This window comes from Bufo gargarizans, chromosome 1 (assembly GCF_014858855.1).
Source record: "Bufo gargarizans isolate SCDJY-AF-19 chromosome 1, ASM1485885v1, whole genome shotgun sequence".
NCBI classification, from domain to species: Eukaryota; Metazoa; Chordata; class Amphibia; order Anura; family Bufonidae; genus Bufo; species Bufo gargarizans.
The window spans coordinates 476,038,851-476,061,629 of record NC_058080.1 but is presented as its reverse complement, the minus strand read 5'-3'; the positions used below and the strand labels follow the sequence as shown (position 1 = coordinate 476,061,629).

Below are 22,779 nucleotides of genomic sequence, written 5' to 3'. Positions count from 1 at the left end.
AGGGCTCCCACCCGTAGGGCAGGAGTGCACTGGGGTTGGAGAAGTGGTTATACAAGAGCTGATTAATATTCAGTGTTTACTGCTCTATGTGGCCATACCCTAAAGCAGAGTGGCGTGGGTATATCTGATTTATAGCAATTTGTGACTAATTCATAATAAATTGAATTTCTTGGCTTACTTTGGCGAAGTTGCCAAATTGAATTTTTCAAAACTTTGCTCATCTCTAAGTATTATTCATCTTTTGCTAGTCTACTTCTAAGCACAGTAGAGACATGTGTAGACACAGCATGTTACATCTTATCTATTCTGAGACTTTTAAGCTACAATTTCTTACATAAAGCACACGAAACACAGCTATGTCAGTGTAAGAAGGAAGCTGTGAGGAGGCACAGAGTCACAGGTGAGAGCGTTGAGAGAAAGGAGGGAACAGAGAGCACACTTCACAGGGAACACCTACTGAGCTGTGAACTTGTAGGTATGTCAGAGAAAGCAGTTCTTAAAAATAAAATAAGCCATACAGAAATCAGATAACAACAAAGTGCAACTTGAAACTTACGAGGTTCATCAAATACGCCTAAAACTAAAAATATTTTATTTGTGACAAAAGTGGTCCAAAATGATTGGTAAACCATCATGCATTTAAACAGAGAAGCACATGCTACCGAGATAGTGGAGTTCTAGCCTACTAGTCACACTTACCTTTTTAGAGCGCTCCTTTGCTGTCTAGCTGCTTCAATTTGTCGTTCTTCATTTTGTTTTTGAATCCTCTCTTCCCAAGCATTTTTAAGTTCACAAGTTTCCAAAGCAAAAATCTCTACACGTATATATTGGTTGTTCATATTCTGTGAAGAAATAAGTGCACTATTGTGAAAATGTCTTTATCCACACAACACTAGATTATCTTTCGTATGTGATATATTTGAAATCAGTTGCTCCTCAGCTATGGATGAAAAGTTACATAAACTAAGCTAAAAAAAGAGAAATGTTTTATTTTCTGGTTTCTCTTAACATCCTGGAATTTTTTTTATCTCATGCACCAGAAGGAAGAAGACTGGTATTATCTTTGTACAATTTCAGTTTGTTTGAGAAGCCTTGCATCATTACTTGCACAGGTGTTTTCTTACAAACCCCACCTGCTTTCTGAATTATGCACTCTTAAGAAAATCTCCTGCTTTGCATATAAATGTGTTTGCTTTCAGTATAGACACGATAGACAAAAAGAAATTAACAGGCTTTTTGTTTGCATTTTGTCTCTTTATGCTGTCAGTGTTGTCCGTGAAAAAAAGTGATATGATTCTCAATATCATAATGTTCCAGTAGGCTTTCTGCATCAGTCATATAGCTTGCAAAGCATAAGATCTTAAAAGTATGTATATTACTTAGTAAGTGTCTTAATGTGTTACCTGAGAGAAGAATACATTAAAGTATAGTATAGCATAAAGGATTTTGAAAGAATGATGATAATGATAGGGCCGAGAAATTGAGAAAGCCTAATTAAGCCTGGTTAATGAGAAGGGTGACCTCATCAGTCTGTGTGCTCTCCTGCTTAGCTCAGCAGGCATGATGTCATCACTGCATCACACCTTCTACTGCGGAGAGGATGTTCTGTTCATCTGGGGAATGGGGCTAAGTGAGCATTACTTATTATGTGTGAAAGTTTATTCAGCTGGTTAATTAGGATTAGAAAAAAGGGTCTGCTTTTTCCATAGAAAATCCCCCTCTTGTCTATGGGTTGTTTCTGGTATGGTCCAGCTCAATTCACTTGGACAGACAGCGGCTACTAGACTTCAGGCCTGAAATTTTGGTCCGGAGTCTGACTGCTGTGTCATCCTGGGCTTCATTCCTTGGTCTGTGCTCTCCCCAGCAGTAGGAGAGATGCACTGACCTCATCGAATTCTGCTGGGCTGAGTATGAGAGCCCACAAGGCTGGGAACATCTCTGGTCTGTGTGCTCTCCTGCTCAGCAGCCATGATGTCATCACTCCATCACACTTGCTACTGGGAATAGGATGATGTGCTCTGTTCATCTGGGGAATGGGGCTCAGTGAGCATTACTTTTTTATTTTATTAACACTACAGGGGCTTCACTATGGTAGGTGAGCACTAAGGGAGCAGCAGTACTGTAAGGGTTTACTAAGGGGGCATGACTAATGTGTAGGGGAACTAAGAAGCTATCACTACTGTGAAGGGGGCACATGAAAGGAGCACTAAGGTAGCATTATACAATTAAGAGGGCATGAGGAGGGAAAACTACTGTGTGGGGTATTAAGGAGGCATAAAGGTAAAAAGCGTAAAGTAAACTCTTGAGTTCTCCTTCTGTTTAGCACTAGTGAGTGATCCAGAAGAAGATACAAGCGGCACTTCTGCTTGCAGCGATGCGGTGCGCGTGTCCCAGAGAAGATCCACAGATAATTGTATAGAGAAGGACCGGCACTCGCTCTAGTAGTAGTTTCAAATGAATTTAATGGTCACATACATATAAGTGACGCGTTTCGGCTACTGATAGCCTTTGTCAAACATCAACATGTTTGACAAAGGCTATCAGTAGCCGAAACGCGTCACTTATATGTATGTGACCATTAAATTCATTTGAAACTACTACTAGAGCGAGTGCCGGTCCTTCTCTATACAAATAGCACTAGTGAGTGGGAGGTTGTTTGGAGAGCATGTGGGTTCTTGACTAGCCACAGGAGGGGGTGTTGGAGGGAAGTTTACCTTGAGGGGGTCCATTCAAAATTTTGTGGCCCAGCATTTTCTATTTACGCTCCTGGTTGGGATGAGTATTGTTTTTTCTGTAAAAAAAGCAAACCCTTTTTTGTAATCTTGAACAGTCCCTTTAAGTCAAATTATTTTAGTAGCAATTATCTTAAAGGGATAGTCTGAGAAGACAACATGTTGCATGGTGATGAGAGCATGCACACCAAGTCAAATGCTAAGTACCAAGAATGCAGACATTAGGAGAGACATTTATTATGACTTAATCTATCCCCTAAAGATAATTTTATATTACACCATCTGTAACTGCAAAGCAGAGGGCTCTGCTAAGCTAAAATTTAAGAAAATTGTACAGAAAATGCCATGCTTTTCTATATCACTGCAGCGGTTCTGCAATGTACTTTACGGTATTGCCATAACTCTGTAAATTATAATATTCAGTGTTGATAGGTTGGCACTTCTGTGGATTGATACATAATGTACAGATGACCTCTCTGCTGTACATACTGAATTTCGGCTATGTAATGTGCCTTATAATATTACAAAGACAATCCCATGGGACACAGAGTTTTACTCACAATATGGATAAGAGTTTAAGAAAAATGCACACTGTGAAAAAATCTATAGTGTGGATTTTAAAGCTGCATTTCAGTTGGTGGTTAAATTTCCACCACAAAATTCACCTTTTGTCATGCAAAGGATAAAATCCACAGCAAAGTTTGCATGTAGATCATCCAAATTCAGCTGCTGATTTATCACTTAATTTTTCACCCCATGTACATATATCCAGGGAGACCCTCAAGAGAATGCACAAATAGTGATGAGCGGCAGGGGCAATATTCGAATTCGCAATAGTTAGCGAATATTTGGTAGAATATTCGTCATATATACGAGAATTTGCAAATGTAAAATTATTTTCTTGATCGCGAAAAATTGGCAATGTCATTTTCAAATAATGCGCGCAAAATAGAGGCGTGGGTCATTATAGCTACATTTTTCAAGCTGCTAGAAGTTTCCTGAGACTGGAGAAAATGGTTGGCACAGCAAAACAATAGCTTTATATGCAGATAGAGTGCTCCAATATTTGATGCGAATATTTTGGCGCAATACGTGCAACTTCACTTTTTAAAAGGTCTGACTACTTATTAGTGATTGGTGCACTAAGTATTGTCGTGAACTTGTGACATCACAGCACTATGTCTGTATGAAGCATGTATGGCCAGCTACACTATATCACTATCTAACCCACACTGACTATCTCCCACTAATTATCTGTATATATATAAGCTAACTAACTATCTAATGTAATGACACAGGAACGCAGAGGGCACAGCAATAACACTGCTGTATATCTCAGATCTGTAAAATACTGCATACAAGGGCTACTGGTTCTTATATAGCAAGGGGTAGGCAACTTTCCAATTGGTTGCTAGGGATGTTGCTAAGCTCAGACAAAGACATTGCAGCCTTCTCATTGGCCCACAAGCAAGAAGTGAGGTTACTGATGAAAAAGAATCTAGAATATTTGAAATTATGAATATATATCACTATATTCTAAATATTCGGGAATTTTCGAAGTGCCGATATTCGCTATTTGAATATTTGCGCCCAACACTATGCACAAACGGTTTGTCTAAAGAGCACATGCTTATAAGTACTTTGAACATGGGGTGCATTTTTGAGAGGGCAAGTAAGTAAAAGTCACAAATTCCTGCCCACACTGTGACTCTTTTGGAATGGCAAGAGGGCATGAGGGGGCAGTACATTAAAGCAGTGCTCTGACACAATGGCCTTCCCAATGGAAAAGTATTTAAGCTTACCAGCGGCTGTCAGAAATTTCACTGACACAAGAGAAAATAATGGTGACAATACGCAAGAAAGCAGGTGCAACTTCTGAGGCATAGAACATAAAAAATGTAAAGCTTAAATCAAACCTCTTAAAAAAGCAAACTGCTTAAAACAAAAAGAAGTATCTCTCACTTTTTGAAAGACCCTCCGTTCCAGCATCAAGTATCCTGTGCCTGGTGTTACCGTGTGCTGCTTCAGGAAAAGTCACTACTGAGGCCAGTAAATGGCTGCAGAAGTCACAACTTTATCACTTCTGGCCCACCAGTGGTAATGAGAGCCTTAAGTGTTGGAATGGTGGGGTGTCAAAAGCAGTTTCCTGTCCCTCACTCATTTTTTAGGAGGGTAGACAACTCCTTTAAATATGGCTCTTTAGGAGATGCTAATTGAAAGTCCTGTTGGTGGATATTTGGGTGACTCTGAGGCCAAAATGAGCTAAATAAAATTATGTTAAGGATCTCCAAGGTCTGAAATGAGTACAGGTAAAGAGGGTGAGAAAAATAATCCTGGAGGAGTTAAAGGCGGGATTGTGCAGTGCAAAGATACTGATGACCTATTGTCAGAATAGATCATCAATATCAGATCCTAAGGGTCCTTAGCCAATGCTGCTCTGCGTTTCTGGGAAAAATATATACAAATTAAGATTTCTTTCATCTTCTAGCATCATATAGGCTTAGTGTTCTTTTCTTTTTGGAAGGAATGCTAATTTAAATTAGCTTTCCATTTAAAAATAAAAGAACACTAAGCCCATCTGATGCCTGGTGATGGTGGTCTCCCTACTGAGAAAGAGCACACTGCGTTTTTTGTCCGGCCACCTCTCAGCATGTTTGCTGTGCTGCGGCCGTATCTCAGGCCCATCCCCATTATAGTGAATGGGGCCGGAGAGGATTTCCAGTAGCACACATGTGGAAATGTTAGTATGGATCCGGTAGGCTGTTCCTCTGCCGCAGCAGCCTGCGGACAAACCTAATGGCAGTGTGAAAGAAGCCTTTGCTAACCAGGGCAATTTCCTCTGGAGACACCCTCTACTCTGCTTTTGGAAGAAAAACGGACTGCATATCGCTCTGTGTGTCTTTCTCTCTGTGATTTACCTCGAATGAATAACAAGAAATTCAGGCTGAATTCTAATCAGATAGAATTGAATCGCTTATCTCTGCTCTCTGTCTGGCCTCAATGAACTATACTACACATGTATAGCCTCATTGGAAGATACCTAGCCACCATTATGTCTCCAAAAACACAATTTCTGCTGTGTATTGTCACATGGCAGAGAACATGGGCTGCTTTTTGCAATTGTCATCATTGTGCAGATGCATAACACTAGAGATGAGTGAATCAAAGTTGATTCACACCAAATGCGATCTCCTTACGCTTCGTGGTAACGAATTGCATTTTTTCCTAAAATGTTTGCTGCACATGTTAGGACACGGAGCAAGGAACTCTGGGAATGAGGGATCACCCACAATGCCATGCATGCAGCAAATCAGCAGCCACCCAGCCCTGTGATGTCACAGCCCTATAAATAGCCTCAGGCATTTTGGATTCTGCCATTTTCCAGTGTACTTAGTGCAGGGAGAGACGTCAGCAGGCGCTAGGGACAGTGCTAGGAAAGACTTCATTGTGTTGAAAAAATGATTTACAAGTTCAGGTAAAGATTATTCAAGGTGTAGGGAAAGGATAGGGAGGCATATTCTACACTAGGGCTCTTCCACACGACTAAGGCCTCTTGCACACGACCGTATGGCTTTTTCAGTATTTTGTGGTCCGCAAAAAATGGATCCGCAAAAAATACGGACGACGTCCATGTGCATTGCGTTTTTTGCAGAACAGAACAGCTGGCCCCTGATAGAACAGTACTATCCTTGTCCGTTATGCAGACAATAAAAGGACATGTTCTATCTTTGAACGGAACGGAAAAACTGAAATATGGAAATGAAAGGCATTGAAATGAATGGTTCTGTATACGGAACGCAAACAAAATGTAACGGAAACGGAAAAAGGCCTAAAATGAGAGGCCTAAAAAGAGAACAGAGTGCAATAGGAGAGTGTACAGCCTGGGTAATAGGAGCGATTCTATTACACCTTGCTGCACTAATTGGGGATCCAAATTGCAGTTATACTGCTGCTTTTAGGTTGTTTGCACTATATGATACATCACTAATTCCAGCAAAATTTGCTTGTGATTAGGGTGCAAATTCTGTGTGATGCAGCCATTTTTGGGGTGTATTAATAGGAAAGATACGTACGTCTTATTAGCCGTTCTGTATTGAGTTTACATTGTTTTACTTTTTTTGGGGGGTGTAGTAATAGGGGGAAAAAAGGAAAAAAATATGTCATAATTGCTGTTCAGCTGTGAAGTTACATTGTACGACAGCTATTTACGGGGGGTGTATTAATAGGATAGATACTTACTTCCCATTAGCCGTTCTGCATTGATTTTACATTGTTTTACGTTTTTACGCGGGGTGAAGAAGGGGCTTCATCATGATCATCAGGAGAAGAGGGTGGCAGCTTGCATGTGAGGCAGCAGATGGGCCAGCAGGGTGGTAGTGGGACTGTGAGTCAGCAGGGTGGCAGCAGTGGGAGGTTGGAAGCCAAACGTGCCCGTGGTAGACCACCTGCTTCGCAGGAGCCTACTGGTCCAGAAACTAGCGGTGCAGGGGTTCACCGAGGCAGCGGTAGTAGGCAGTCAGCGTGGAGTGTTTGGGGGAAAATGCCATACTCGGCGGTGTGGCAATTTTTTGTTAGGCCGCCGTCGGCCATTTGCAGAATTTGTGGGCAGAAGGTGAAGCGTGGCCAGGGTGCCAATGTTGGCACCACGGCTCTCCGTATGGCTACAATGCGGTGGTCTAGCCTTCAACCACTGCGGTGGTCTAGCCTTCAACCAGTGGCACACACCCAATTTTATGCAGTAAATGCTTCACCACCTCAGCTGAAGAGAGCTGTCTGTCCTTCCGATCATCTGCTGGTCCTAGTACTCCTGTTCCTCGTCTTCCTACTCCTCGTCAGTCATTCCGTCAGCAATCGATCACCAAAGCGATTGCCAAGAGACAACAGTATGCGTGCACTCATGTAACGGCGCAGAAGCTGAATGTGCTCCTGGTCAAGTTGCTGGTGCTGTAGTCCCTCCCTTTCCAAGTGGTGGACTCTGCACCTTTCAGAGAACTGATGGCTTGTGCTGAGCGGAGGTGGAGAGCCCCAAGCGGTCATTTCTTTTCAAAAAAGAAAAGTACCAGCCTTGCACACATATGTAGAACAGAAGGTGGGCAAGTCCTTGAGCCTGTCAGTGTCTGCCAAAGTGCACGGCAGCGCCGACGTGTGGAGCTATAACTACGGTCAAGGACAATATATGTCCTTTACGGCCCACTGGGTAAATGTGGTTCCTGCACAGCCACACAAGCAACTTGTCCAGATGACAACGCTTCTGCCTCCACGTTCTCACGCCATTGGTCCTGCGACAATGTTCGCCTTTGCCTCCTCATCCTCCATTGTGTCCTCAGCCTCCACTGCAGGGACAATTCACAGTGCTCCTCCAGCATACCACATGTGCACGGCACAGTGGTGTCACGCTATTCTGCACCTAGTTTGCCTGGGCAAATGGAGTCACACAGGGGAGGAACTGCTACGCGTCCTTCATCAAGAAATTGAATCCTAGCTTTCTCCGTGACAACTGAAAATCGGAACCATGGTGACCGACAACGGGAAGAACATTGGTAATATATGATAGTAGGATGCACAGGGAAGAACAGGGAATAACATTGTGTCAGTGCTGCGTCAAAGAGGGCTGAGCCATGCGCCCTACATGGCACACGTGTTCAATCTGGTTGTCAAGCAGTTCCAGAAGTCTTCCACCCATCTGCAAGACATTCTAAAAATGGCCAGGAAACTTTGCATGCACTTCAGCCACTCGTACACTGCAAAGCACACTCTCCTTGAGCTGCCGCGGTAGAACGGCATCCCCCCAAATAATCTGATATGCGACGTTTCCACCCGTTGGAATTTCTCCCTCCATATGTTGGACCGACTGTACGAACAGAGAAAGGCCATCAACGATTTCCTGATGATCCAAGCGGACAGGAGTACTCCCCTGAGTAACTTTATTTGTCAGTCGCCAGGACTACAGGATGAACAACGAAATTCCACTGATTCATGTCCTGGAACAGATGCTGCTAAATCTGGCTGGTAAAGGGACAGGAGACATAGTGACTACATTTCACCGCCACGTTAGCCCTGTGGGGGCTGAACTAGAGGAGGAGGACATTCCAGCACAAGCAATGCATAGAAAAATTGCAGTTTTTTTTACACAGGTGACAGAAGAGGAGGAGCAGGATGTCACGGACATACCGAGAAATACGGACGTTCCCGCGACAGGTGGCAGGAGATCTGTGAGACTAGCAACACGTGGTTCGATCTGACATGTTTTCCTTTTGGATCAAATGCTGTCTGTGTTGTTTTTGCTGCTTGCCACATCTTCTTTCCTCAGGTGTGGCTATTGTGGTCATTTAACCTTCTATAGTTATTGTTGTTTCTCCCACTATGCTATGCTCTTTATAGCTTCTGTTGGACTTGTGGTTAGCTTGTGTTTGGTTCTCGGCTGAGTTCCTGGTGCTACCAAAGCTTCATTGAAGATAAGTGATTCCTTTCCCTTTTGTATTTCGTATATATATATATATATATATATATATATATATATATATATATATATATATGTGTGTTGCCTTTCCCTGTTGTTTGTCATTAGGCCTGAGGGAGACTCCTGTTCGTCCTTCCCTTTGGAGGAACAGGTGTATAAACTTGCCTACCTTTGGAGCCTGTTCATACTGGTACTCTGTCAGGACTGGAGTTAGGGTTTCTGTAGGAGGTGTCCATCTTTCTTCCCTAGTTTCCAAGCCTTATTCCAGTATCCCCTTTCCCTTCTATGCTCGGTGTGGTGTTTTCCTCCCACACACGAGAGAGACACAGAAGCAGTCAGAGGAGCTACAGGGCGATGAGGAAGATGAGGCAAGTGATCCAGACATACCATGGCAGTATGCAGTGGAGATGGAGGCAGGGAATCCTTCCGAGTCACTTGGACAAATGGCCTGATGCATGCTCAGTTGCTTGCATAGTGACAGCTGTCACCATTCGGTAGAAGGATGACTACTGGCTCTCCACCATGTTAGACCCTAACTACCGGTCCAAAATGGGGGGCTTTTTTACACCCGCTGAGAGGTAGGACAAACTGAACGCCCCCCCCCTACATCATGCTGTGCCCCCCCTACATCATGCTGTGCCCCCCATGTGCCCCCCCAACTAAAATGCCCCCCCTAAGTGAGCTGCCACAGTCGGGCACAGGGAGATGAGCGCTTCCATTGCGCTCATCTCCATAGTCATCTGCCTGTGCTGCGGCGGGGCAGGGTTAGGGAGAGGCCTGTCCCTTCTCCTTCCTCTGATAGGCTGCAGGCACTAGGCCGGCAGCCTATCAGAGGCCGGCGCAGGCTGGGCGATGACTCCATTGCGCCACCTGAGCCATACAGCACGGGACACAGGCCGGAAGAGGCCTGCATTGCATCGCTGACATGTAGGTAAGTATACTGTAAGTGTTTTTTTTTAGTTTTTTTTACAATAGTTTTACAGGCACATTAGGGGGGCTCTTATTACTGGCACATTGGGGGGGGGGCTTATTACTGGCACATTAGGGGGTTTATTACTGGCACATGATGGGGGTCTTATTACTGGCACATGATGGGGGGGCTTATTACTGGCACATGATGGGGGGGCTTATTACTGGCACATGATGGGGGGGCTTATTACTGGCACATGATGGGGGGATTATTACTGGCACATTGGGGGGCTTATTACTGGCACATTGGGGGGGCTTATTACTGGCACGTGATGGGGGCTTATTACTGGCACGTGATATTGTGTCAACGTCAAACGGATCCGTCCCCATTGACTTGCATTGTAAGTCAGGACGTATCCGTTTGGCTCCGCACAGCCAGGCGGACACCAAAACGACTATTTTTTAACTTTACTTCATGTCTGGTGATCCTCCAAAAATCACGGAAGACACACAGAAAAAAAAACGGACACGGATCACGGAACAACGGAACCCCGTTTTGCGGACCGTGAAAAAAAACTGTCGTGTGCATGAGGCCTAAGGCACGGAGGTACAATTCTGTTTGTAACATCAAGTTCGATGCAGATACCCCCTGAGATGCCAGTGTAGAGGATAGGAGTGGTAGTGGCCCGATCAAGTGTTCTGTCACAGGGCACTCCCTGGGGATTGGTGCAGTGGAATAATAGTACTGAAGAATGAGGCCATAGTTAAACATAACAAAATCTATTTTGCTGGGGGGCAGAGCTAGCACCGAACTGTGATGGCCGCATAGTCAGGAGCTCTCCGATCTAAATCATGCACAGCACAAGCCAGCACAAGCAAGCAGACGTGACGATGGTCAAGATCGGTCACCCAAGGGCTGGAGATAACCCTAGCACCCCTAAGCCTCCGAACAGCAGCGGAGACATGGATAAATTCATAAAAAAGGCAGCCGCCACAGTAGCGGCCAGAGAACCTAAGATGGTGCCGGCTTCCTCACATAGAGCGCATGAACGCTCCGCTGACATGTCTGAGGGGGAAAGCTATACGGAGGACTCGCACTGCAAGACAGCACTCCTGATAACCCGTCGCTTCCTAAAACAATCACTCGGCAAAGCTATGGAGCCGGTGCTGACTGAATTAACAGCTCTCCGCCAAGATGTCCACCATATAGGGGACAGAGTCGGGGCCCTGGAATCCCGGCAAATGGCAGTCCTTGAACATCAATCTGCCACGGCCATCTCTTTACAAAAATGCCGCTCTTACCTGAATGATCTCCACAACGCAGTGGAGGACCAGGAAAATAGAGGGTGCAGAAACAACCTGCGCTTCAGAGGAGTTCCTGAAGCGATTGAAGCAGCTGACATTCCTGCGGCGGTGACGGAGATCTGCACCTCCATCTTGGGCCCGGACCAGCTTGCCGACATTACAGTAGAAAGGGCGCATAGGGCATTGCGCCCCAAGCCCAAACCCTCTGAACCACCTGGGGACATTATTTGCAGATTTCTCAACTATCAAACCAAAACAGCGGTCCTGGAAGCTGCAAGAAACATCACCGACCTGACCTATGAGGGAGTTCCGATAGCTGTTTATCAAGACTTGGCCCCCTCCACGCTGAAGAAAATAAGAAACCTGAAACCCCTAACGGATTGGCTTAGAGCCAAGAAGACGCCATATAGATGGACCTTTCCTTTCGGAATGTCATTTTTCTATGAGGGACGCCGTCTCACTGTTACATCATACACCGATTTGGCTGGAGTATACGATCATCTCCAGATATCTCCACTACCAATTGAAAACTGGGAACTCTACCAGGATCTCACGGACTTGCCAGAGGTTCCGAAGATCTCTCCCTTTGAGCCTCCGCACACCCCAAGATCCCAGAAGAATAAGCACAAGACCACCCAGATGACGCCATAGACCCTGGTTGTCTAACTTTAGTCTGAATGTCAGAAATATCTCAAATGCCTATGTTCCCTTTCCTAATTCATTTCTCACTTCCTCCCACTTCTGGATGCTCATAGGATTAGCAGTTAGCTGACTCTATTCATCCTGTCTCCCTCTTGCTCCTCTTTCCTATTTCTCTATCTCCCCCCTCTCTTTTTTCTCCCCTTATCCTTCTTTATCATATCTCCACATAAATCTCATTCTCACTCTGTCACCATGCCTCATGATCAAGGCTGCTTCTAAGTGCTGTGAGGGTCACAACCGGGTTGATACACCATTTCCCCCCTTGCGATCCTTACCCCGCTTTTTCAAACGACCCATACAGATGGGCCTTGTTGCTTGAAAGTTAATTTAATGGTTTTTTGTTCTGGTATTTACTTTTGGTTAAAGGTACTTATTCACATCATCTTTTCCTGCATGACGACACAGAAGATTCCTCTGGCTCCTGACTCACTCCCCCAGATCAGCTTAAACAATTGCACCCATCAATGCTTACCTGGACAGGGGACCTGGCTTCCTCAAGGTAATTACTTTTATAACAGACAGTATGGCTGATCTCACATTTGCGTCTTTCAATGTTAAGGGCTTCAACTCCCCTTCTAAGAGGAGTCAGATCTTCACATTGCTATGCAAATCCGGGGCCAGTGTCCTCCTTCTCCAGGAAACTCATTTCAAATTTGACCACTACCCTAACCTCTCCTTCTCTAATTACCCACTGTGGTATCATTGTGGGGGTAACTCTGCGGCATCTGGGGGAGTGAGTATTGGATTCCAGAGGAAAATTCCCTTTAAATATATTTCCCATCGCCAAGATTCAGAAGGGAGGTATATTTTAGTTAAAGGCTCTATTGGTCCCCAAACCTACACCATCATTAATATATATGCTCCCAATACAGGGCAACATACTTTTTTCCCGCTAATAGAATCCTATGCTGAGGGTCTGATAGTTGCTGGAGGAGATTTAAACGCCACTCTAAACCCACTCTTGGACTCCTCCTCCTGCAGATCAGCCCTGTCTCTTAGATCCCTACGCTCAATACAGGAAGGTTTTTGGAATCTACACCTTATGGATGCATGGTGTGTTTTCAACCCAGATGCGAAAGACTACACGTTTTACTCTCACCCCCACAATTCATATCATAGACTGGACTACCTCTTTGTGTCCAAGGAACATCTCCAGCTATGTCACAAGCCCAAAATAGGCTCCATCCTCTTATCAGATCATGCCCCTATTTTTCTATCAATCTCAGCCCCTATACCGAACCCCAGCAAATTTAGATGGTGACTTAATGAGTCCCTTCTAGACAATCAAGATATTAGGGAAAAGATTTCTGGGCTCCTCAAGGAATACTTCTCCCTTAATAACCTTCCTGAGGTTTCAGAACAGTCACTGTGGGATGCCCACAAACCTTTTATTAGGGGACACCTCATTAGCCTTGGAGCCTTCTTAAAAAAGGAAAGAAATAAAAAAATAGACTCCTTAATTAGCAAGATATTCTCACTAGAGAAAATGCATACAAAATCCCTCTCAGAGTCACAATTTGCTGAGCTTTCGTCTCTAAAAGCAGAATTGAAATCCCTTATGCATCAATCCACTGCTAAATATTTCTTAAACTCACAGCATAAATTTTTCGCACATGGAGACAAGGCGTCTAAATTTATGATGCGTAGAATAAGAGACAGGCGATCTGAAAACTATATACATCAACTAGAGTCCCCCCAAGGCGAGTCCTCTCTATTCCTCAAAATTAATTGGCACTCAATTCCGTGTTTTTTATGAGTCTCTTTATAACCTCCCCCCAACTCTGAACCCAGAAACCCACTCGGACCTTCTCAAGTCCTTTTTGGAGTCGATCTCTCTGCCCAAACTCTCCCCCGAACACAAGCTTAATCTGGCATCCCAATTTACACTAGAGGAGTTAACCTCGGCTCTAAAGCAATCTCCCCATGGCAAAAGCCCAGGCCCAGACGGGTTCCCATTCTACTACTATAAAACATACCAACAAATAGTCCTCCCCCATCTGCTTTCGGTCTGTAATTCAGCTCTAAAGGGGAAACAGCTTTCTAGAGATATGACGGTGGCCCACATAACCCTGATCCCCAAAGAGGGGAAAAACCCTAAACACTGTGCAAGCTATAGACCCATATCACTCCTCAATATAGATCTTAAACTGCTAGCGAAAATGTTAGCAACTCGCCTTGCCACCCTTCTCCCCTTGCTTGTGCATGGGGACCAGGTGGGCTTTGTCAGAGGTAGAGAGGGTAGGGACATTACGACTAGGGTCCTAAACGCGATATTTTATTCTGCCCACCACTCCAAACCGTTACTTCTTTTGAGCACGGATGCGGAAAAAGCATTCGACCGAATTAGCTGGGAATATCTGAAGCATGTACTATCTGGGTTCGGCCTGCCTGGTCCCTTTGCACAAGCCACCTTTGCAATGTATGCCCAAGCGTCAGCCTCAGTACTGATTAATGGGGACTTAACGGTTCCTTTTAGGATAAAAAATGGCACCCTCCAGGGATGCCCTCTTTCACCCCTGCTGTTTGTATTAGCTTTGGAGCCTCTCCTTATCAGACTGAGAGCAGATCAAGACATCCATGGTGTGACATTGGGAGGTCGTGATCATAAACTTGCGGCTTTTGCTGACGACATTATGATCATGACTTCTAACCCGAGCACCTATCTTCCTATAATCCAAAAATATCTGGATACATACAGCCTCTTATCTAATTTTAAGATAAATAAACAAAAATCCCTGGTAAAATGTATAAAGATATCACAACAAAGTCAACTGAGCCTTAAAAAACACTTCCCATTTGATTGGTCATCTCCTTACCTCACTTACTTAGGAATCAAAATAAGTTCCAACCCTTCTGAACTCTTTGCTCTCAACTATCTACCCCTATTACAATCCATAACTGCTGACATAACTAGACTGAATATCCCTACTATTTCCTGGTTTGGCCGTAAGAACCTCTTGGTATCATTAATACTCCCTCGCCTTACTTACCTCCAACAGGTTTTGCCTATACCGGTCCCTAAATCGTACTATATCTCCCTTAGGAAACTCTTCAGCTCGTTCATTTGGAGCCATAAGAAACCAAGACTCTCCTATTCCCTTCTATCTCACCCCAAACATACAGGAGGCATAGCTTTTCCGGACCCTGAGCTTTACGGCAGAGCTGTTTTGTTGTCTAGAGCGGTGGAATGGCTTAGAACTTCTAATCTTAAATCCTGGGTGGCAATGGAACAGGATCTGGTGAAACAACCCTTCCGCTCACTGTTGTTGGGAACTCCCAAAATAAATAATCTCCCTTCCTCCCCTTCTCCGATAATCCAAGCTACTCTTCAGGCGTGGAAATGCCTTCAATCCACACATTGTGGGATACCCTTTCCATCTCCGCTTCTTTCGGTAGGAGATGTTATAGGCACCTCCCTACCAGTGATAAGAGATTGTACTCCACGCGTCATCAGGGAATCAAACATCTCTATCTTTACACTTCTTCAACATGATAGCCCCCCCCCCCCTCTATAAGTGAGATTCAAACAAAACTAAATCTCCATCACAAGTTTTCGCCGGCCGTAATATATTTACAATCGTTCATTTCGCAACATATCACTGGCAGAGACCAGCTTCGACCCCTGGTATGGGCGGAATCTCTCATCAGTCACCCCACCCCCCCGAAAAAGCTAATTTCACATTTATATCGAAGACTTAATACTCTTCTGTTACCTTTCAAGCACGCCTTCATCAGCAGATGGGAAAAGGATCTAGCTGTAAATCTCTCAATATCCAACTTACCAAAACTGCTACTAGCCCCACACAAGTCCTCCCGCTGTGTTCGTATACAGGAGAATGGGTACAAACTTTTAACAAGGTGGTACAAAACTCCTGACGTGACCTCCCTTTATTCGAGCACAGCGTCGGATGAATGCTGGAGATGCCTGGGAGACAAGGGGACATTTTTCCACATATGGTGGTCCTGTCCTATAATCAATAAGTGGTGGAAAGACATCTTCGACCTCTGCAACCAAATCTGCCACACCAATATACCGCTATCCCCTTCTTTAGCACTACTCAACCTGAACACCCAAACAACCCCTCCTCATCCTCCACTGCTCTTCAGACAACTTCTAATTGCTGCCAGATTGTTGGTCCCTAAGCTATGGTTAACAACCTCTACCCCTCCCTTGGAACAGTGGAAATTGAAAGTTGACCAACTGTTTAGGTTTGAGGAAATCTCCTCCTGGGAAACACGTACTCACAATAATTTTTGTAAACGTTGGAAAATGTGGTCAGAGTATAGACACCCCAAATAAGAGGCTTGGTCTCACTTCTGTTCACCTCACCTCTGTTCATTAATGTTGAAGATGACCTAGAGTCTATCCTGGCATACAAGTCTATTGCAAATCATACTATCACCAGGGTTCTTGTACGATTTAAATGTGACTACTGTCTTCTCAGTCGTATGCCTGTAAACTATGTGATAATGCCTCTTGTAATTTTGAAATCTCCTCAAATGTACTAATTTTAGTCATGCCTGACGTCCAAGATACCTCTATATGTACCTTGTTATGTTATATTTTATTAAAATAAAAAAATTTATAAAAAAAGAAAAAAATCTATTTTTCTAAGTGCAACTTAGAACTTGAAATACATATAGTAGCAGCAGGCTTTAGTGTATTTCTTCTCTAGCACCAGCAAAGATATAGCAGCAGGTTGGCTGGTGGTAATTCAGCACAGGTGAAACTGGCCTAGTGGCTATTTGGTGATGGGTGGCTTTGCTGTTACCTCTCTGAAGTTAGACATTTTTAGTCTAGGCATTGTCTGTTGTATAAGCTCTTATGTCCTTAACCTGGTCTCTTCACAGCAATGCAATGGAGGGAGTCAGCGAGAACTAATGCCTTGGAAATCCGATACAAGACTACCAGGAGGGACAACAAGCACAGCCGGAGGATAGCCTGGCTTTCAACAAGGGGATGTGTAGTATCTCAGACAAGGGGGTTCTACAAATTGTATATAATTGTGTATTGTATTATATTGTTTGTTTTCTGGCCATTGCTATCAGCAAGGAAAGGGTGGCAAAGGTTGACAGTGTAGTGGCTGGGTTTGGGGTCCCCACAACTCTACCCTGGGTCCCCCAAACATGGTTGAGGTGTCACTTTGTGTTGCTGGTCTGTGGAAAGGCTGGTAAGGCGTGGTGCACATCAATAGGAAAAAGGTCTAGAAATTCAGGGTCTGCAATTAACAAGTGTCCTTATTTACTGGAAGTGCACTTAAGTGCAAAAAAATACAGCAGAGGCCTGAGCGAGCTGTTCGTCTCTCTCAGAAGGCTGGAATCCTGACCAAATGCTGAAGACCCACAGTCTGTTGCTTAGTTGTTCAACTGGCTGGTTGGTCGCAGGCTGGTGCCCTGTGTGTCTGTGGCTCAGCATCCTCATCTCAGAATCTTCTTCTGATCACTCATGAGTCTCTTCTACTCTGCACTGATCCCTAACTGCAGAACACTAGGGGCTCTGACTGCTATCCTTATATACAGTTTAGGGATGAACTAGATCCTTCTAGTGGGAGAGGTGGAGAGGAGAAAATCAGCACAAACAGTTACAATGTTATGTTTCTGGTCTCTTATAGACTTGCTTTGGAAGTTCAATGAATCTCAATGACACAGCAGTTTTTCCAGACAAAACAGGTTTTTAGACATAATAATATAACTAAACCAGACATCCAAAAGTTCAGTCTGTATTTTTCCCTCCAAAACATGCTCTTCTTTATACCTTATGGTAGCTGTGGAAAATTACCAGATTCTCATTATTAGCTAGAAAGTCCCAAAAGTCTCTCAGTATTTATTAACCCTTTCCACAGTGCTGTGCAAATGAACAGGATATATATCACAACAAACATATAAAATGCAGTTACACAATATTAAACAGTATACGTCAGTGCAAGTTAACCCTTTAAAGTGAAACAAATTGAGGAGTTGATGACTTTGCATAGGGGAAATAGGGGAAATGTACACAAATGTCCAGACTTCAAAGTATATTTGTTCTAGGGCATTACAGCAGGAATAGGGTTAACCCCCTGTTCCTACTAACCTTTGCCACCCTTTCCTTGCTGGTAGTAATGGTCAGGAAACAAACAATAAAATGCAATACACAACTACAGTATATACAATTTGTAGAACCCTTAGGTCTAGGGTACTACACCATGACAATCAAATGCCCTAATAGGGCATATGGACAGAAGCTGATATGATGGGACAACTCATTTAATGTAAATATATAATAAAATATATTTCCTGTAAGTAATGCAAAATTCTCACATGAATCCTCTTCGAAGAAAAAAAAAGAAAAGAATATTAAATGTGATTTACATCCATGAAGCATAGAAATTCCTGTTCTGTCATTGTAGCTTAATAGAACTTAGCATGGGCCAACACAGTTCACTCAAGCGCTTGCTTTGGCAGCATATTGCACTGATCAAAGAGAGGGAATGTAAGAAAGCTTCTTAAACTGAACTCACAAAAAATAATAAATACAGCTTATTTTACATGTTGCTTACACATATCTATAATATGGAAATTTCAAAGTGAACCTCTCATTTGTGGTTAAATATGATACCTTTCTAGTTGTGCTTTATGCTTGATGAGAATGCATATAGCTTTCATTAGCTGTTCTGAAATGTATTACAATTTTAGCCAATAAGAAAACAAATAGAAGTGAAAATGCATCCTAACTCTGGATCACACGTTATAATCTAGGTATATGACATTATGGTGACTTTCTCTTTAGCAAAATAAGTTAATTTAAATCTGTACTTTAAGCTAATTTCTTACTGTGGCAATATCATATCAATCAAAAAATAATAACAATTCTGACCCTTCATAGAGACTCTAAGAGACTGCCAGATTCTGACCCCTGTCTCGCTAAATCTAAATGTGCACCCTTCAACTCCAGAGAGATTTGAATAATTGTTGCTGATAGGAGCTGAAGTGGCACAACAGCCTTTGCATTCTTGTGATTGGTATTTTAGGACCAAGACACCTACTAATGTGTTTTTTAAATGTTAGTGACCCTTCAAAGGGGCTGAAAGAAGGACTATTACTATATTTTATCTTTTCAGTTGGTTTGTATATAGAGATGCTTGAAGGTGTATAAACTCCAATTTAAATGTGCCTGTTTTCCATCTACAGGCCACATTTAGGTGCACCTGTGAGGCCTGGGCCCTATCAGCCAGTCTTGAGTGGGACTTCGCAGATTCCTCCCTCCTCCCATTGCAAGCATGGTTACATGCCGGAGGTAACTGGTGAGTTGTTTGTGAGTCAGCCTCATGCTCCTGTAATTTGCCCACTGGCTCCTGGTATTGCCCATATGGCCCAGGTAGGTGAGTGTTAGGTCCTGAGCTATTTGAGAAACCTTGGCACTGTGCTTGGGTTCAGACTTGTCCTACACCGTAGGACATGTTGGCTAATCTCTCAATTTTAAAATCAGCTTGAGGGTTTAGTAAGACCGCAGAGTGCACCTGTCTTTACTATTATTTTGTTATATTGTTATATTGATTATCACATCGACATAATTGCTATCTTGTGTAGGATGTCTATTGTGGTACTTGTGGTTCGCTGCGGGCATCCTCCATTGTATGCATTTTTGCTGGGGATCGTCATTAGCAACGGGCCACAAGTGCAGGATTTGCTCCCCTATATATATGCACAACTGCATGTGGGTTTGAGCACTTCCTGCTTGTTTAATACCACGCCATTCTTTTCAGTTTGTATATATCTTATCTTCTTTGCATACAGAGCTTTATGTTCTGTTTCGTTTATTTCAGTTTTTATTGATCTTAGTTTGAAATGAATTATCATAAAACTAAAGACACGTAAAATACCAGGCGTATCATCCATCATCCCCCCATCCGGAGTGTGAACACATTGCACATACGTAGACTCTTGTTGGGCCTTTGCTACACTTGCTAATATGTGCCCTGCTTTCTCACAGGCAGTGAGCACATTGTCCGAAGAGAAAGCTCCCGGACCTCACGAGTTGCCTATGGAGATGTATAAGGAGTTTGGGGAAGATCTGTTACCTAAACTATTGGAGGTTTACAATCATCCCTATGAGACAGGTAGGCTGCCTCCATCCATGTATGAAGCCACAGTGGTGATCCTCCCTAAGCCGTAGAAGGATAACATGCTACCTGAGTTGTACCGGCAGATCTCTCTCCTTACATTAGATCTCAATATTTTGGCAAAAGTGTTGGTGATGCGGTTGGCGACGGTTATTACATTAGTGGAGCATCCTGATCAATCCTGTTTCTGTTTAGGGCGAGGTTCTAGGCAAGGGTTCCCATTGTCTTTGCTGTTATTCTCAGTGGAGAACCATTAGCTGCCATCCTGCAAGGTTCTCTGGAGATTCAGGATTTCAAATATAGGCAATGGGAGGAGCAGGTGGCTTTATATGCTGATGATCTACTCCTGTTTGTGGACAATGTAATAGAATCCCTACCTAAGATAATGAGAACTATTGATACATTTGGGGACTTCTCTGGACTGTCTATAAACTGGTCCAAATTGGCACTGTTATCCCTAGCTGCCCAAATGGTTCCAAATAGTCTGAAGGGAATACCAATACCGTGGATGTCCAAATTTAAATATTTGGGAGTGTGGATTACAAGGGATGTTAGAGGACATATAGGACTGAATCTATTGCCCTTATTGGATAAAATGAAACACAAAATTGAGTCCTGGGTTAAGTTACTGTTGTCAGTGATAGGCAGAGCAAACTTAGTAAAAATTATATTAATGCCCCAACTGCTATATGTTCTCCATAATGCCCCCATATGGATCCCCCAACACTACTTTCAGAGGATTTATGGGTTATTTAGAGATATAGTAGGAAAGAAAGGTGCGCCCAGGATCAAACTGGCTAAGCTACAGTTGGCTAAAGTAAGTGTGGAAGTGGCACTGTCATACCCTTGGACGTTTTAGCGACGCAGCTTCAGCACATGCAGGGATGAAACCTGCAGGTCGTGTAAGACTTTAAGAGAACAATCATAAAGTCTCTTATAGTAGACCATACCCTGCTTGGGGTGTTGGAGGTGCACGCATTTAAACCGTACTCCCCTAGTTTGCCCATTTTCCAACTTATGCACAAGGCCTGGTGGACTGTTAGGTACTTACTGGACATCAAGTGTTGCACTAAATACACTCCGCTGTAGCATAATGCTTACCTGTGGGAATTGTATACATTGGAGGGATTTGGGGGATGGGAGCAACAGGGGATTCGATATGTCCATCAGGTTTTTTATATTGATGCATTTAAAACCTTTCAGCAACTTCAGATGGAGTATGGCCTACAGAGGTCGGAATTTTATGCTAATCTAAAACTAAGACATGCTATGCAATATTAGGAGAAGGTGGTTTCTACCGTTATTGCCCCTACTGTACTGTTTGACCATGTAGTACAAATGTCTGCCTCTTATAAACTTATCTCCTTTGCTTACGGGTTCCTTCTGGAGAGATGTTTGGGAGATCCAATGGCTGGATTAAAGGAGAAGTGGTAAGCTGACACGGGACCTTTGACCTTTACCCAGTGGCAATCAATCCTGGAGAATACTCCTGTTATCTCTTAGTGCGGCTCAATGCCACTCGCAATTGCTTTTGTTGCATAGGATCTACAAAACTCCCCAACTGCTTTATAGGATGAGGGTCGATCCAGAATCTCAAGCGTCCATTATATACAGAAGTGGAGGCAAGTCTTATTCATATGATGTGGTTATGTGGGGGGTTGAGTACTATATGGACCCCAGTGTTTGACATATTGGATACCATGTATAACATTGTGATCCCTAGGACTCCAGTGGTAGGTATGTTAGTATATGTCCAAGACCTATCAGTTGTGGGGGGCAAAGGCTGGCAATAGCAAAAATTTGAGTGTCAGGCCACAAGCCTTCTGTTCTATATTCACACAGTTAGAATTTTATGGGGGATTGTTCACTTTAATTAAACCAGCATATCTACATTATTACTAAAGGGCAGTGCAATTTAGCTGTGAGCGTAGGCGTGAATTGAGCATTAGGCCTCAATTGCATGTTTCTGTGAATTTGAATTCCATAGGGTTGGAATCAAATTTTTTGGGGGATTGTTCAACTCAATGAAACCAGCATATATACATGATTACTACAACAATGCACAGCCTAGGGCTTTTTTGTCTCTGAGTGTTAACGTGAATTTGGGCATGAGACTTGGCCTTTAATCACCTGTTAAAGTTTATTTATTTTTCCACACGGTTGACATTTTTTTTTTTTTGGGGACTTATTCAATTTAATTAAACCAGCATATAGATGATAAACTCTAATACACAGGTCAGCACACAAAAGTATATGTGCGGGATAATGAATGTAGGCCTAAATCCATTTCCCTTTATTTCTGTGTTCACAAACATTTCCACAATAATTTTTTATTTATTGGGGTTGTTGATTATATTCAAACTTGCAGCAGATATATGTGATTACTACACCAATAGAAAGAGTAGCACACAAAAGTATCTGAGAGTGATAACAAATTTAGGCCTAAACCCATTTCCATTTATTTCAGTCTTCACAAGTTTTTAATTAATTTTTTGGAGGGGTTGTTGGTTACATTCAAACTAGCAGCATATATACACGATTACTACACCAATACACAGGGTAGTATACA

At 43.2% G+C, this 22,779-nt stretch overlaps 1 protein-coding gene across 1 annotated transcript in view; it reads right to left on the bottom strand.

The window, feature by feature from the left end:
- Positions 1 to 695: 695 nt before the first annotated feature.
- LOC122932940 (protein FAM240B-like) overlaps positions 696 to 22,779 on the bottom strand; it is a 58,298-nt gene continuing 36,214 nt past the window's right edge. The window contains exon 2 of the mRNA XM_044287634.1: positions 696 to 842. Coding sequence (XP_044143569.1) covers positions 696 to 839 — 144 coding nt within the window. The 5' untranslated portion in view covers positions 840 to 842. The remainder of the gene's footprint in view (positions 843 to 22,779) is intronic.